The sequence below is a fragment of the Daldinia vernicosa genome, assembly GCF_022497035.1.
Source record: "Daldinia vernicosa strain CBS 139.73 unplaced genomic scaffold F5Y00scaffold_73, whole genome shotgun sequence".
In the NCBI taxonomy this organism is placed as follows: Eukaryota; Fungi; Ascomycota; class Sordariomycetes; order Xylariales; family Hypoxylaceae; genus Daldinia; species Daldinia vernicosa.
The window spans coordinates 21,390-38,930 of NW_025953989.1; the positions used below are offsets into that span (position 1 = coordinate 21,390).

At 47.4% G+C, this 17,541-nt stretch overlaps 3 protein-coding genes across 3 annotated transcripts; 2 read left to right on the top strand and 1 right to left on the bottom strand.

Moving 5' to 3' along the window:
- Positions 1–5,153: 5,153 nt before the first annotated feature.
- On the bottom strand, positions 5,154–5,576 carry F5Y00DRAFT_266493 (uncharacterized protein; the record flags this gene model as incomplete). Its single annotated transcript, XM_048011949.1, has 2 exons — positions 5,154–5,386; positions 5,513–5,576. 2 exons carry the CDS (start codon positions 5,574–5,576, stop codon positions 5,154–5,156), a joined length of 297 nt encoding a protein of 98 aa, XP_047860422.1.
- A 5,078-nt stretch (positions 5,577–10,654) lies between these two features.
- F5Y00DRAFT_255953 (uncharacterized protein) lies at positions 10,655–11,302 on the top strand (the record flags this gene model as incomplete). Its single annotated transcript, XM_048010341.1, has 4 exons — positions 10,655–10,688; positions 10,726–10,785; positions 10,891–11,034; positions 11,151–11,302. The coding sequence occupies 4 exons, from the start codon at positions 10,655–10,657 to the stop codon at positions 11,300–11,302; spliced, it is 390 nt and encodes a 129-aa protein (XP_047860423.1).
- Positions 11,149–14,369, top strand: F5Y00DRAFT_198153 (uncharacterized protein). The gene is made up of 3 exons (XM_048005300.1): positions 11,149–12,246; positions 12,307–12,314; positions 12,958–14,369. Exons 1-3 carry the CDS (start codon positions 11,624–11,626, stop codon positions 14,175–14,177), a joined length of 1,851 nt encoding a protein of 616 aa, XP_047860424.1. The 5' UTR covers positions 11,149–11,623; the 3' UTR covers positions 14,178–14,369.
- The last annotated feature ends 3,172 nt before the right edge of the window (positions 14,370–17,541 follow it).

Genomic DNA, 17,541 nt, shown 5'->3' on the forward strand with positions numbered 1-17,541 from the left:
CCGTAGCTAGGTACATAACTGCTCTACTATTAGTGTAGCGGCATCGAAATGAACCGACTAACTGGCTTTAATGAGGGGCTCGTCTTGAGCTATCTGAATCGGATAGAAAACCCGAAATAATGTTCCGCTTGCTCGTGGCGCCCCGTAGTGGAAGATCCTAAAGATGCCGGACCTGTTACCTTGTGCATACGCCTGGGCCTTGCCGAGATCAACTTGAGCGTTTGGAGAAAGTCTGTCCCAACTAACTCTGATAGACAACCCGCTTAGAGATGAGATGATACTCACTACTACAATTTCTATCGTGTAACATTTTACGCCGTCTTCCTTCAAGCCCGCAGGAGTCTTAGGGTACAACTTGATGCTTGATGACGCTAGCCAACCCGGGTTCTAAGCTGAATCAGGAAGCAGAACTAAGACAGAATGCGATTCCGCTTGCAGTGAAGCCACATGCGGTGGACCAAATTAGCCGCTACCTGGTGCGGCTTGCACTAGCTGCCGTATCGTACATAGTACAAGCTCTGGGCAATTATATAGATGACGTTTTAATCATAATATGCCTCTCTATCTCATCGTATAGCAACCCGGTCTTTCCTATGGCACTGCAGCTGATGGCTCGCTTGTAAATAGGTAATGTATAGTCGATGCTACCATCTGACCGTCAAAGTCGTTAAGGGGAGGGAAAATGAGTAAACCCTGTCATATATTCTAAGCCTAGGGGTATTGCGAGACCGGTTGAATACCGGGGAAGTCAGGCTCGTAGACACGAACTGGGTTAAGACGCCTTAGGCTATGCCACATGTGGGAACACTACCAAGGTAGGTCACCTTCCTGGCTCGAGCTCGGAAGAAGCAATTCGACTCTCCCTGCATCAACGGTCTAGACGGGCTTGACGCCCAATCAAACCCCAACTGCTCGAAGCCAAACTCTGCACGACGGACCGGTCCATTTGAGGGGTTCCAAGTATTTTGAGCGGTGACTTGTTGCGGGATGCACTGTAATAGGACAAGCCCCAAAACTACTGTATCGGGGAGATACTGAGCAAAGAATAAAATATGAGACAAGATCGAAAATGTTCTGGGACAAAACGTGGTTCGGTGCTGCTCCTTTAATCTGTTTCAGGGTTCGACGTCTCGCTGGGTTTGAGGGACGCCGAATGCAACGCTGCACATACATGAGACCACGGTAAAGAGATCGTGCTAAACCTTTATCCGCTAGAGGAGAACGGGTAACCACACGTTTGGGAATAAAATTTCCAGAATGTGGGGAGTTCGGCGCGACTCCGAGTGCGCTTTTGATATAGACAGGGCAACTATATTATAGAACCGGGGATGAGCTCCAGAGTCAGTTTGGAACGCACGATGTCACAGTACATAGATTAAATCTATGGGATTAAATCTATGGTGTAGGTATGTATGGTACGGGCTTAGGTTGGCCGCAGAGTATTCTCCAGTCCTCGGTTCGACAGTGACACAGCTTGTAACAGCTGGGTAACGCCAAACCCGCAGCGACTCAGGGAGAAAGCTTCAAACATGCAAGCAACATGAAGTTAGGGCATCGAAAGAATGCGCGTAGAATGTTCGACGTCGGCGGTTTATCGGCTGCTTCACCGGTTCTGGAAATTCATTCGTGAGAATCTCAACGTGCTTCCTGCTTGGGACTCCTGAACCACGAAGCGGTATATGCTGGGACGATGGAACGCGCTTGACAGCCGCCTCGTGTTCCAATCCAACCCGAACCTCACTTGTAGGTGCGGCCTTGAGCGGAGAAGAGGCCTTTCAGGGCAACTTGTTCCACTACAGTAAGTGTAAGGAGCAAATTCCTGGTACAGTACGTAACTCCCCACGTCGCTTGGCGCCGCGAACCAGTCAATATATTTCCTGGTCTTTAGCTTGGGTATTAATTCACCGGAGGAGGTCTGGTTGGCAGTCCTAGCGTAGCCTTCCCTGCTCATGCCACGCCGATCTTCTTAGGGCCCAAGTGGAATCGAAGGGCCGCCCCGGACCTCCTATCTAAGCCCCTTTTATTCTTGTACCGCCCGGATGGTACCAGTTGCCGGCCCAACGGCTATGGATCTCTCAATTTTATTAGACCCAGATGCTGTCACGGGTATTTAGGGCAATAATCATCGTGGCCTTTTCGAGCAATGTCCTTTAGCTAGTGTACCTTGAGGTATTGTTCGGGATAAGTCTGCTGCAAACTACGTTTTTGCTCAACGGCCGGGGAAGTCAAGGTCCAGATCCTATCGGGGGTGACAGACGAAATTGGTCCCTGCTGAAGAAAATCTCCGTCTGGTTGGCATAATAGTCCGGCGGCATTTTACGCATAAATCTTGTAATTACGGATTGATCGTGTGCGACATAATCGTCCAAGGATCACATTTTGATCCAGGCGCATAAAAATATTCCGACTAGGCGAGATGAATTATACTGCTCTTCTAAATGATATTCTTATATATCGTCATCACATTGACGTGAGGGCAACTCGGAGTTATCCCGGGGTCGTCGTTTTTGATCGTAGGTACATACACTGCCGACTAACAAACGTTAGCGTATAGACCAAACGACTTTTGATTGTCCCGTCCTACCATCATCTCCACTAGTAGTAACATATCTGACAATAACTTAGTTAGGACTAGAATGTACTAGGGTTGCTATGCATATCGGTTACATCTTGTGGGTACGGTGATACGAGTACGGTTGATATACATTTGCCTCGGCTTTGCAAATACAACGGTTGTAAATGGTTTGTGAAAGGTTCAACGTTGGTATTGATGTGAACACTTGTTTATCCGGAACTGAACGTTGATCACAAGCAGGATTGATGGTGACATATCCAGTAGACATGAGTTTAACTACTCAGAGTAGTCTCTATAATAGTGTTACCCTATGTTGTCATCTATAGTCGCCGACGTGCAATATGTGCTCCGCAAGCTTAGACGATATACAATATTAGGGCGGGATCGTTGGTTCTGTTTGTAAGATGACGGCTCTGCGGCTTCTTTGAACTTGACCAAGTGGATGCTTCTATTGTATGATTATGATCTGTGCCTCTCCCATTGGGACGGTCCAAGGGGTTTAATAGAGTGCTTAAACGCGAATGATCTACCTTCCGGGCGGGAGCACTAACTGTGCCGGTACCTAGCCGCCACAGACCGCCCAATGCTCTCAGGAGAGGGCACTTTTATATTCCGTACATAGTTAAGCTTGTAAAAGCCCCGCAAGGCCAATAACGTCCGATATATTCGCACAGACCAAGTAATAACCTGGCACCGAGGATTGACTCTTTACTCAGAATCGTGCGGCAATATTGCATGCTAGACAACGGTCGCGTTGTAGTATCCGACCTAGTAGAGTTAAATATCTTTGGGTACCTAAACTGTACTCTAGTCCTCTTCAGAACTTCGAGCGAGGTAAATATTGAGAATATTGACTGATGCGGATGTGAGCAAATGAAACCCCAGCCTAGATATATCCACTGGCGACAGCTTGAATGATTAAATTTTGACCGCCTTTGGAGGTAACCCCTTACGCATCTCTTTGAAGCGTTGGACTCGGACAGCAATTATTGATATTGGACGGCTTATTGTGGCAAGGATGGGGACAAGGATGTCAGCCGTAAATGTGTCTGTGGGTGTATTGAGAATCTCGGTTGATAACCTTGGCGAGCAAAGAGCCTCTGCTGTACGTGTACGTATGTAGTGTATGTACATGGTAGCGACATCTTTCCCACACGATCTGATCTGGTTGGGGTCCGGAAGAAAAGCCCTTGTCCAAAGTAATGACTTGAAGGGGGCATGACTTGACTTTCTAGGACATAGGTCCACTTAGAATATTAGAATAGGAGGTCAATACACACCGATGTGGATAAGATGAGACAGAGCGCTGGGGCAGAAGTAGGGTTGCCATGTGCTATCTCCTGCTTGAAATAATTCAATGAAGATGACGCAAGACGAAATGGTTGTAAAGGTGAAGAGTTTCTATTAAGGCAGGGAAAGACAAGTAAAGGTTACACAAGTAGATACGCTATTGTAAGGTACCTTAGGTGCAGGGAAAGTACCTATAACCTATGGATTATTCGGGAAGGTGCATTGGCTTCTGCCACAACCGCAACTTCCAAGCCCACCACGGGAAGAGTGAGGCGTTCCGGGAGCGGAAAATCAACCTAGCACTTACGTCTTTTAGATAGGTACTTATTACTTATTACATACTTGAATTAAATATATGATAAAGATTAGGTACAATACCTAAAGTAATAAGTAACGGTAGTTCATCACTTACCTACCTAGGAATTATACACCTTTATAGGTTTTATAGGCTTATAGGTTTATAGGTTTATACTACAGCCTCATACCCGACTCGGACATTAAATTACCTTTATTAGTTGCGCAGCTATACCCGTCGACGCGTTGCGCCATCTGGAGGTATCTCCTTTACGGGAGACCGGCAATGATTTTTCCGGCTTCTTAGCTGAGACCTGGAGATCCAATGCCTGCTGGATGCTCGGGCGCTGGTGGTGCGGGTAAGATGCATGTGGCTTACGGGAGCGTTCGGCCTAAATTATTCTAAGATCGCTCGATATGATTAATATTGCAGAGACACACTGGGGAAAAAGCGCCTTTGCTTGAAAAGAAAAATCTCCGAAGTTCCGGCTCAGATCTCCAAATAGCATGCTCTTATCATTTAAACCATTACTATAGTACGCCTATATGTAGACTAGGCTTGCGCATAAGTCGGCTCGCATCTTATGCTCCCACGTTTTATTATTCGGCTGGTCCCTGTCAATAGTAAGCCCTAAGGTACATACATACCTACATATAAGGTACATACATATGTGTATGCATGTATATGTACGTATATACCTAGGTAGGTATGTATGTACGAAGTATGGATTAGATATACGGGTTACATATGTATAATTTGATGACGATACTTTGTCAAACGTCCCTTAGGTACTGGGTTTATAAGGTTCGCTGATCCACGGCCAGCCACCCAAGGCGCAACGGTGTTGGGTAGCGAAAGACCAAGAGAGAGCTACATAGTACATACCTACCTTCACTACATACCTATACGTACATCCAGGAGAGAGGCTTCTGCACATGCCGGAACGCATCATGCATCAAGGTCCCATCCCATGTGGAGATCATGGCTGTAATCTTAAGTCCAGCTGATCTCGGGTGAAAATTTGCGGTGTACAAAGTAACGGGTGTACGTATTATCGAGAAAGAAGCACACGACGTCGAGATGTTGGCGCTGGTTGGCGCTGAAAACGGCTGTAATTTGGACCGCCGTGATTAGCAGATATTCGAACGCGAGAGCGGTGATGGTTATTTTAAGCTCGTTCCATGGGTTTTGACCTATCCCAAAATTATAAACCCACATGCCCCGGTCTGTTAGGTGATTAGAATGGGGTTTTCCATTTCTAGCTGCACTGTATTCTCTAGTATTCTCTAGTATCCTCTAGTTATCCCGTACTATTACACATGCGCAATAAAGGCAGCTATCGAACCACAGACGGCCGAACGGATCTAGAAGCACGATTGGCCGTTGTCCGGTCAGTGGTGGTGAATCTTCAGACATGAGATGAAAGACTAGTGGTTCGTTTCCTTGGTGGCCTCAGAGAGTGAGGATATGGATTAGGTATTGGACTATTGAACTCGGGAGACGAGACGCTACACGGCAGCAGAACGCCCTGGCAGATCTCGGTCCAGATTGAAGGAGCTCCATCTCCAAGGCTCGATGGGGTTTTGCGGGGGTAACCGTATCAAGTTTGAGGCCTCAGATGCCACTTCTTCCCGCAGTGTCTTAGCTACGACGAGTTTAAACTATAACGAACTGGGCAAAGAGCATTTGTGACCGGGCGCGCCAGAGCATCAACGAAGCGCCATATTCCTCCGCGTACAATCGTTCCGGTGGCGTCTCAACGCTTCATCCACCATCTGAGACAATGGCCTACAGGTTGGTGGGCGCGGGCGTCCAAGTAAAAGATCCGCAGGCGCTTATAAGATGGGCTTAGGCCAATGGCGGGGATCGCCCGGAAGCTTTAATCCCTAAACCAAGTACTATGTAGAAGACCAAGAAAACGAGTCGTAATAGATTTGACAAAACGCTCAGCTTTCTTGTATTATTGACGAAGTTCAACCCTGGAATTTTGCGGGACCGAAAAGGACCCTGGCTGCTATGTAAAGATTTGCCTACGTTCATCTCTGTAAGCCCAGCCTGCTGTAGGCAGACAACCGCGTCAGGTTATTTCGTATGTGTAGGTATGTAGTGTGTTGTGTTGTATTATAAGAGGTACCCATGTATATGCTTGGCTAACCTTTGTCGAAATAAGGCGGTGGGCTATGAAGTCTACGCCTGATACGTACATAAGGTGCTGATGAGCCATAAGCTCAACCGCGTCTAGACGGCAGGCCGGGATGCAAGGACAGGCATTACACCGGCATAATGGGCCAAATTATCATAATGTTAGTCTGGTCCCCGGAGAATGGACGCGATATGAAAGTGCAACTCTGTTGATAGACGCATTGACGATGATCATTAATGTAGCAGTGATGTAGCAGTGGTCTGTTGAGGGTCGCGACTTTTCGACCTACATATTCCCAATGTTGACCGTAATGTTGACCATAGTTTGGAGAGGTCAAATTAAAGAGCAGGAGAGGTGAGATAGCGTGATGGCCATGTTGACTGGTTGGCAACGCATTCAAACGCCATCCAAACTCGTCAGAAACGCGGTTAGCGTGTAATCTGTAGTTTATTTATTAACTAACCGTCTGGGCAAACTGCCCAGTGCCCAAGGTGTACAACAGCTGATGAGCCACAATATAAGAGACCGTTGTATCGTTGTATGACCACATGGCAGACCCGGATCTGAGCAGCCGCATCCCAGCCACAATCCACCTTCGTACACAATCTGGTACGCAGACGGCAAGTATCTCATTAGCAGCCCTATCTTAAGATGTAGGTAGACTAACAGTTATTATTGTGTATCCATATATGAGAAAAACGCCAATGCTGGATACTACCCGCTTGGCCTAGTACAGAATAGAAGATATATATTATGAGGTTCGTGGTATATAATACATAATTGCCATGTGTTATACGTTGCATGGTAGGGAACTACACTACCGCAATAGTCGTCGTTAGCGGGATCACACCGTCACATTTGGTATTTCTAGACCAGATTTGTATTAATTATGTATACGACTGGGAGGCTTGAGAGATGCTAGTCCCCTCTAATTAAGATACTGTTGTAGTCTTTTTTGAGAAACGAGGCTTACTTACCGTCGAACCTGTCAAGCACGTCGAGGCAGATACCGGGCTCTGCCGGATTGCGCGATGCGGAATAGTCTGGAGAAAAGTCATCATCTCTATTTATTATTAGCGGCGAGCTCAGAAATGCCACCCGTAGATAAACTACCTACTAGGTAAGGTACATATATTTTTTCTGCTAATTAAGTACCAGGTCGCCGATGGAGCCCGTATGTATTCTTTACCCTTTCGGGATCATGCGTCAACACGCTTACCCGGTTCTATCTAGCACACACATGTCACTAGGTCTGGGTAGAATAAAACTAATCCCAAATTGATGTGACCTCGCACATAAACCCCACGCCGATCACCGCAGGTCCTGAATCCTTTTTCAAGGCTGGGCTTTCTTAGTTTGAATGCTTAGCTCTTCTTCATCGAACAAGTCTCTGGGGAAATGAGGCGTCATGTTAGCATCTAGCACATACATACTAAGGCATTGAAAGCTCGGACGATGTGACTGTCGATCCTCGCATCGCGCCGTACGTACATACATATGTACCATGATCGATAGTCCTTTTTCTCTCTCTCTCTCTTCTCTACCCCTGCTCTGACGTTCGTCATTGCTGGGCAGGGGTGAGGGGGGACGGCTTAAGAAAGTACCTAAGATAAGAAGTTAAAAGACACGATATTATGGTCGGCGTGAGCGAGGATCAGCCATTGAACCAAGGGCTTGATTAGGCACACCCATTAGTAGACACCTAATAGTATAGTATAGTAATGTAGTATATACTACGTATATCCATACCTCTCGTCATCTCACTCTATTCAGGGCTAGTCGTATGCAGTGTAGAATGAACAATAACACCATGCAAGGCTAAGAATAAATGGAGCATCATCGTATAGTATACTGTATTGTATAGGTACCTCCTATGCAGCTATGTACAAACTTTTTCAATAATCTATACTTTGAAATGTTGATGCATGAACTCGGCAGGCCTTCCTTGTCCCCCTCGACCAATCCTGGCTTGGCCCATGCAGAATTGATCGAAACCCAGAACTTGGTATGTAGTACCTGCAAGATTTCCCCATGTCGATTGCCAGTTGATTATCTAGAAGAAATGTGCTTACAATACGAGGTGAAATGAAATACAATCAAAATTTTGACTTCATCACATCCCTCAAATAAGATCCATCCACCTCAGATGCGACAATCATCGTAGAGCCGCCGCTAAGGAACTGCCGCCGGTTAGGCACGCGGCCAAGTCCCTTCAAAGTCCGGTTCCGCTCAAGCCTCCCCTATTATTCGGACCCATGCCGCCATGCTGCCATGCTGCCATGCTACTGTACTCACGGGGGGAGTTTTTATTCTGCGGCCGTAGATTATCCACCATTGAAAATTCAAGACTCACCCATCTCCGTACGGAGCAGGAGGAGGTTATGTTGTATATACCATCGCACACCGTAATTCCTTTCTTGCCACGTACTGCTTCGTATGTACGTGAGAGGTAGGAGAGTCGAGGTCGGTGAGGTTCAGGTTAATAGTAACTATATTCGTGAATCTGACTTTTCATCTAGTTTCTCCAGCTAGCTCCACGAAGGTCAAGTTTTTAGTCGGTGACGGTTACGTACTAAAAGCTCGGGATACCACTTCTTTACGTTATGACTTCTTTTCCCGGGAATAATTGTTAGCTTGTCTAAAAAGTAGAGCCTCATACATAGGAGAGAGCGTCAGTAATACCTATACTCGCGGTACGTCACGGCACGTATTATAAAATTGTTAGTATTGTTGGTACACATCTAATCTTACCATACATAATAATACCTACCTGAGTTAGATATCTAATATGAAAAGCCGTAGACGGTATCATCTTTACGCGGACTAAATTTTAAACTTCCTTGGTGTCTTTGAGTAAGAATACTGATGTCGAATCTTCCGCTGATCTTATTATCCTCTTTTTACGGATTACATCATCTTCATATAATGCACGTGTAAGATGCTACTCGTCAATCTATTTAATTGAGCTGAGGCCTGGACGTTGGACCTTCTGGACTCGTCTTCCTCCAATCAGAATTAACGTCCGGCCAATAGTTAACTCGCCATTTGACGCCGGAAGCCGATTTGGTCAGTATTATTATTTTTTTTCCCCGTTCTTTTTTTCTACCTTCTTTTACTGGCTGGTCGACATACAATTTTCCCACCCATACGTTGGTCCTCAATTTAGGTAGTAGTAGTAACATGTACATACGTACTCTCATTTGCTTTCAACTGCTTTGTCTTTGTTAGAGCTACGGTCTTAGATACCTGGGTATTCCATCTTGTCTTATTCAACTTATTTACAACATAACAAAACACACAACTCTACAACAACTTTTTCTTAAAGTCATCAATGTCATCAGGGTCCCTTGCAGTGTATTAGAGTTACGTGCATACTAACTTACATATCTGCGCAAAGACTGCATAACCGGGCATTTTCTTAAACTGCTTCTCTTGCATCCCGCTCCTACCCTCTTAGAAGCAGACTTATTAGCGAGAACTTTTAACGTACCGTTCGTTTCCCCTTGTTAGGGGTTATATGAGGTCAGAGATAGTAGCAGTAGGTTGGCCTGCTTAGGTCGTGGGCCGGCAATCAGAAACGCACACCCCCTCCTAAAAGCCGTTGAGCAATACACCCCCCCTTAGGTACTCTATGTAGAACTCTACCCCTTCGTCTCTTAGTCCCTCGAATCTCGATAAACCCTAGCCAATTAAAGACTCATGTTTGGAAAATCTGTCTCATTATTTCCGTTGCGCATTTCTTAGCAATCTCAGGGCGCTCAGACGAGGTCACATCATGGCTGTTCGCGCGGGGAATTCTTAGATCGCCAGGGTTAAGACAAAAAGAAAAGGAAAAGGTGGAAGACACGCAGGGGACGTAAAGTACAATAAATTGTACCGTATCGCATGGTCTGTGATAGCATCGTGGGATGTTACAAGATGAACATAGGGGATTTCGTTCATGGCCGTTGCTAGCCTGTTAGCCCTCTCCGCTACCCTTGAAAAACCCTGATCAATGATTAGCAACCAATGCTTCCCCGTTGAGGCCAGGGTCTACCCTGACAGGTCCACAGCGCCCATGGGACCCTAGACAGTACTGGGATTTTACCATCATGGCGACCTTGTCGAGCAGGTCCACCTCTATCTAGCACTACTACCCATCTTCATCCTTACTCTCAGCACATTTATTAGCCGGCTAGTACCTGTACAGTGACGAGTACTTTCTGTACATATGCCCCTTCTCGTTGTCATTGTTGTTCTTTAGTAGAGAACATATCTTATTATTAGCCTCTTGCATACTTGCCTCGTCACATCGACAACGCTCCAGGGATCTTTCAGGAAGTCTCTTTACTACCCTCTTGTCTCTTTCTCCATGCCCACTCCCTACCATAGAAAATACACCCCCAGTACAGTACAGTGAAATACATCCCAGCCCAAGCCCAGCGCCCGTGCCAGCGCATTCCCAGTGCTTGTCAACGAAGAACTGCCAAGCAGGCCTGGCGCGTGTGTAGCTACTGGCCTTGTACTTTCGTATACTGCCCCAAAAGAGCTTGTACCCTGGTTCGTACCTAAATTGTCCCAATCTCTAATATTAAAGTCGCACAAAAGCCTCCCGCGACCTTATCCAGACCCAAAAGTTGTCGAGCTTCTCCATCTCAAGACGACAAGTTGGCATCATCAAGCTCTGCCCGACACAGCTACCGCCGGCACGTTGCCTCCCAGGCCTCCAAGACCCAAGAGCTATATCTCACGGTGCTACAAGGAGACCGGTCGTGTGTCTTGTGCTGCAGCTCCCCGTCATCCCATCTCCTAGGTTTCCACCAACTTCGCAGCGCGCCGTATCACTGGATTCTCTAACCTTGACTGAGCCAGTATCACAGGCGATTTTGCTTGTCCAACGCTGTCTTTTAACTTGCGCCATCGATTCAGGACGAGTCAGGACCGAGTCGCCATTACTAACTGGTCTTCGACTTGCCTTGGCCGTATAACTTTCCAGCTAATAAACTCCTTACGGAAGTGAAAAGAACTGAGCTGAGAGAACCACCCTTCTAATTCTTGAAAGATTTCAAACCTGGTTTGCCACTCACGGACTTGGAAAAAAAGAAAAAAGAAAAAAAAAAGCGTTGCTTACCAACTGGTACGATCCGCGGGCCAAGAAGTGATTTTGAAAACATCCCCGAATTTGCGAGTAAGCCTGGGCATGATATTTGTCGAGAACCGCCGGAGCCATATTTGAACGGTACTGCCATACTCCCAGCGAAGGTGTCGAGCCGCCGCTTGGAAGGAGACGAAGACGTTGGGGGCTCACGGTCCTGTCGTATACTCTCCCCCGGCTGCATCCATGCAAACTCTTATTTATCGTGCTGAGCAGTCGAACCATCCGCTCGGCCAGCGCCGAGGCTTATTGAATCTGGCGAACTTCTCTCTAGACCTGTCCTGGGCCAGAGCAGAGACGGATTGTGCTCTTAGCAGCACAAGGGCGTATCCCTCTCCGCCCATGTCAGGGTCTCCACCACCACTCCCGCCCAAATCATACCCAGAGGTCGGTGATCGAGGTCAGGGAAGCTTCCAGCCCACTAGTCATGACGCGTACCGTCCAAGCTCAACGGTTCCAGGAGGCGAGTATCGAGCAGCACCGCCGCAACCATCCTTACTACCCCCTACAACCAGTGCCGCCAGATCATACCCACAAGAGGCTCCGGAGCGAATGCCATATCCATATCACCGCCCGGAGGACACGATGGGAAGACCTATTTCCTACGCACAGCAACCAGGCCCGATGGTTCCCCAGCCTCAGTACTCGCTTCCTCCTGTAGTTGGACCAAACATAGGACCGTCATCCTATCCGATGCCGAGTAACCCGCAAGGCGCCGAGAACCCGCCTTACGCATCTCCGAAATCCCAGCGGAAAACTAAAGGGCACGTGGCTTCGGCTTGCGTGCCCTGCAAAAGAGCACATTTAAGGTACTGTAGAGAATTTGATCCCTCTCCCCTAACAGACTTCTATATACTAACTGTTGTTAGATGTGATGGTATGTATTGAAACTCCGTTTATTCACGTTATTTCTCCGTTGTCAGTTATATGCTCGAGGTAGCTCTGGAGGGAAAGCCACGAAAATGAGCACTATAAGCATAGTATCGATCAACTAAAGCCGTCCTTTGGATGGTAAGCTATGAGGGATCCCTTGCATTTATGGCTATGGCAGCGGGTAAACAGGCCCTACTTCGAAGAGAAGAAACGAATCCCGCTTTGAAATCCGGATTCTCGCCCTTTCCAACAAACATAACGTCAATACGCCAGTAAAGGACCAATAATTTGCTCTAAACACCGGGGCTCGGTAAGGAGACTGGTGTAGGTAGCGAAGGCACCGAGACAGCTAGGTGCAGCAAAAAGGGCGCGGGACAATCCTTATAATAGGGAGCCGCATACCGCCAAATCCCAGTACCTTGATGAATATGTCACAACCATGAAACTCCCTCCAGGATGCAGCCCTTCGGACCCGAATAGGCGTTTCAACATCCCTCCCAAAACCACATCTCACATAGTGGATTGTTCGTGGAGGGCATATTTCCCATGTTCCAATCTGGGTCTGAGGGAATCTCATTTCTTAATTTCATATGCGCTTACATGTCGTGGAATCGTGGTATAAAGCTGACCATATATGCTTATAATAGCCCAGCGGCCATGTTCTCGGTGTCTGAGCAACGGCAAAGAAGACTCGTGTGTTGATGTCCAACATAAAAAGCGCGGCCGACCCCGATTACGCGATGACAACCAACCCCGATTCGAAACGGGGAGATTCCCTCACCCAGGTGATCCAACAGCAATACGACGACCAGTCTCACTTTATTCGCCGATTAGCGCGGTATCTGCCTCGTACGAAGACCCCCTTCGGAGAAACCATTCTTATAGAGTGTTAAAATCACAACCGAGTGGTGATTCCATTCCGCCTAGATTTATCGAGCGTGGATCGACTTCAGACGCAAACATATTTCCCGCGCCCATTTCCATACCCCCTCGTGCACAGGAGCCAGTGGCGTTTTTGACGACAGATTTGGAGATTATGGGGGCGTCAGGAACCTTTATGGAAGCAGTGGGGGTTCGATCAGTCATGGGACGAAGGTTGTTGGATGTCGTCAGTCCAGGAGAGCGCGATCGAGTTTTTGCGCTCCAGAGGTCTTTACAGGACGAACAGGGGAAAAAGGAACCGAATTATCTACCGCCAATTTTCGGAAAAGAAGAGGCTGCGAGGGTGATACAGGCGCTGCCATTTAGCCCAGAGTCGATATCGAGGTTCCAACTGGATCGTCATGATTTCTTCAACTTTGTCGGGGGAGACGGACAGTCACGACCCTATCCGATCCGCGTCGGACTAGCGAAGGAGGACTCGATATACTTCGTCGTGTTGCTCCTGTTAAATCGTCCAGCTCAGCCGTTCCCCCACCCATCGCCCTCTCCTCACGCCCGGGATTTTCAATATTCATTCCAACAGCCATACGCCCAGTTGACTCCGATTTCGGGTTCCTTCGACTCTATACGGCCTCGATACGGGGAATCGTCTCGCGAGGGTGCTTACACACCACGACAACCACCAACACCTGCGCCTATAGCCTCGGGCCTTACCCCAGGCATCAGTCCGAACGTTTCCTCTTATTCCGCTTCCATCCCCTCGCGAATCGACCCCCCCGCCGGCCCTTCTCACCATATCCCAAGGAGCGAGCTTCCCGTCGTCAGGCCTCCCCAGCAAGTCGAATATCAACTGCCTCCCATTCGTGGCCAGAGCCAAGCTGGCCCCCCAGGAGAACCGTCCAGTTGGCAGCGAGATGATCGTTCAAGCCGTGTCGACATCGGCGGATTAATAGAAAAGCCCGACCCGTCGCGACGAGGTCGGTAGCGGTTGATTAATATTCGGACGCCATTGATCCTCCCATGTCTCGTCTCTAGGTAGTTCCGGTCTTTTTCCCAGGCCAGATGTCTTTGACGCCTATCCGCTAGGTTAATGTTTGATACTACACCTTATTCGCACTCGAATTGTAAACTATACCCATATCGCGCATCCGTCGTTTTCAGTCGCGCAGGAGATACCATGTACAACATAATGCATCTTTCCATCTATATATCATACTCTCGCTATTACACAGCGTCTGCTTTCTACGGCCATCTTAATACGAGCATGATCCCGCTTAGCCGTTTTATCGTCTCGGTCGAGTCGTCCGGATTTGAGTTTGCTCTCATTTTTACCGATCCCGTCACCTTAGTTGAGTTGGGCACCTAATCATGTTTCCAATCGCATGGATATCGAATTGTTTTTCCTCAGGTACGGCGTTTGCGGCTCTTGTTTCGTCACAAACCGGGAACTCGTGCGACGCCGGGAGGCGGCAGCACGAGGGGAGGAGAGGAGAGTGCAGCATAATGAGAAGAGTCGTTTTTTTTCGGAAGGTCAGCTGCATCTTCATGTACTATATATTAGGTCGGGCATTGGGGCTCTGTTTTTGTGACGTGAAAGGGGGGACGGTGGCCTGGTGATAAGGCCAGACTCGCCCAGCTTGCCCGTCCGTGCCAGACTGTTTGATGGCAACCCAGTGGAACCAGATAGGAGGGCGGGGTCTTTCGAGTTGGGGATCTCTCGCCGTCATTGTTCTAATCTTGTGTATATTTTTTTACCCCCAATTTCTGATCTCTATCTCGTCTTGTATCTAGCCAACAGTATCGGCCAAGGAAAGCGAGTGGGTGAGGCTCTATGGAGCGAGATCGTGTAATAAGATGCTAGTCCTGAGAAGAGGATGTTGTATAGGTTGGAAATAAGGAGGAGAATGAGGGTAGCGAACAGGAGGTTATAAGGTTATCTAGCCAAATATACGAAATAAGTGTGGGGGAGAGCAGAGTAAAAAGGTAGAAACCACAGAAATTGGGATGGATATATCAATGAAACGAAACATTTTCCGTCGGGACAAGAAGGAAAATTGGGTCGAGAAATGAAACAAGCGCGAGAAAACAAGAAACGGACATGTTTACCGCGACTCTCAGAGATTTTCGTTTCGGAGGTAGGCTGATCAGATCCTATCCATCCATCAGATCCATCCAGGCCCGTCAATACAACCCGGGAAGCGAACTTATATTCCGCCTCAACTAATTATAAGGATTCGGCCCGTCCTACCTGTCAACCCCCGTCTTGCTCTTCTCCAGATCTTTCCTTGGGAATCCTCCTCTTAAATCTACAATTATGTTGTCGGGTTGGCGTAAGCGGTAACCAGTAAGAGGTCAGTGCTGGGTCGGTTGCTAGGTTCATTGCGGTGGTTTGATATGATATCGAGGTCTATAATATAATATTTCGTGCCGGGAAAGTTGTTTTCATTTCCGAACATTACGACAGTACACATCAACAAGGCACCATCAAGACGGCACACGCTCGTCACTCATATATAGGTACTCATATACTTGTCATCCACGCAGACGCAAAATAGAATTCGCGGGACGAAGACACCCCACGCATACAAGCGCTCGCGCATATACACCGACTCTTACGCATAACGGGCGCTTGAAACGAACCAAAAATCTTACTGCTGCTGTTGCTCGGATGCTTCTTGTTCTCTTCCCCTCTTTTTCATACCATAGTACCCTGCTGACCTGGGTATTCCTTGCTAAGACCTCGATCTTCCTAGCTCCGATCTCTGCACATACAATTACCGTGACGCCCTTGCAAACTTGCATCTTGCATCACCTCGGCCAGCCGAAGCACACCGCAAGATAAACAAGAAAAGCATGCACGTACCACCCCCGTTAAGAAGGGTCCATGCCTGTGCAGACAAGATGCAGACGAGCTTAACCTTGATAGAGGTGGGAATCAGTGCCGTGGTTGGCTCGCTAGCATCTAGTCATCAAACTGCGAAGGGGGGGTACTGTACGTGCCTGTATCTGGGCTTCTTACATTTTGGAGCAGCACGCAGTTGAGATTACCTACCGCTGGCCTACTACGTACATACATGAGATTATCTTATGTGGCCTGTCTACAGGGGTAAGTCAGTGGGTAAAATTGTCCGAGCCGTTGCAGCGTGCGCGCAGTGTTACGGGACTGCGGTACCGTAACGAGCCTACGGATGCACATCTGCACATCTAGCACGGGTAGGGTAGTAATGTCTAATAAACTGACGCTAATAAGAGAGAGGGAAGAAATAAAAACTCCCGACTGGTCCTCTCCTGTTGGGTCTTTTCGAATACCCTTGTCTGAAGAGTGATGATGCTTGTCATTGCGGAAGCGATCACTCACACAATAAGCATCACACATGCACACCAACACCCACGCTGTTGGCCCGCGAAGCTGGGGTTAGTTCTTGGGGTTAGTAATAATCCTCCCGACCCAAAATTGAGATACCTATCGTGTCCATGCCTCTTAAACATTATCATCATATGTAAGAGTTATCGAATTATCACACTTAGGGGGGGGTTCTTTACTTTAATAATTCCCTTCATTCTCCAATGTGTTACCTTGTAAAGTTGTGACCGTCCCGTATATGGTTTCGAAATGGTTGTTAAACCCGCCGGGGGATAAGTTTATGGCCCCAAAAGGAAGCGTAACCCGAAATACTTGAATGAAGATGACCACAAAAGTGAGAGTGACGTCGGGATGATGCATGATAGCGCAAGGGGTAAACAGAGACCCCTGAGTAGGTAGGTACCTCTTACTAGGTATACAGGCTTCTATGAGGACATACTAACGATCAGAAAGTTGTATCCTCATTACAGCGATTCGAACTGATCGCGATGCCTTCTAACTCCCCTTTCTGAAATAAGATTGGAGCTGCTCTTGTTTTTGTTATCTTAAAAGGTACGCTTAGTACTACCCTAGCTTCAACAAGGGTATGAATGCCGCTCTGTACTAGGTAGAATTGCACTCATTCCCTCGACTAAATTCTTACCAACAGATGAGGCAGAGAATGGGCCTAGATTGTTTACTAATTATTTATTATAAACTAAGCGTTCTAAGGAAAAATACAGCATAAAATACAGGTCGTATTTGATACGATTTGTGTTTTTCCTCATTTCATCAGTCTCTTCGAACATATCGTTTCTACCATGCGTGCCGTTGAGGGTTTTCTTGTTGAGAATACGGCTAAAGCCGATTAGCTCTAGTCAGCATCGCATTGACAAGGACACAGATATATCTTGGCCCTTAAACAATGGTTGAAAGGTTGAATTGCCAGACTAATCGTATAGCAAGTTGATCACCTTAGCTCCTAACTTGGAAACCCCTAGCCGAG

Bases quoted from the DNA above. Each gene is read 5' to 3' on its own strand.
- F5Y00DRAFT_198153 (XM_048005300.1), top strand. From the start codon at position 11,624: ATGCAAACTCTTATTTATCGTGCTGAGCAGTCGAACCATCCGCTCGGC.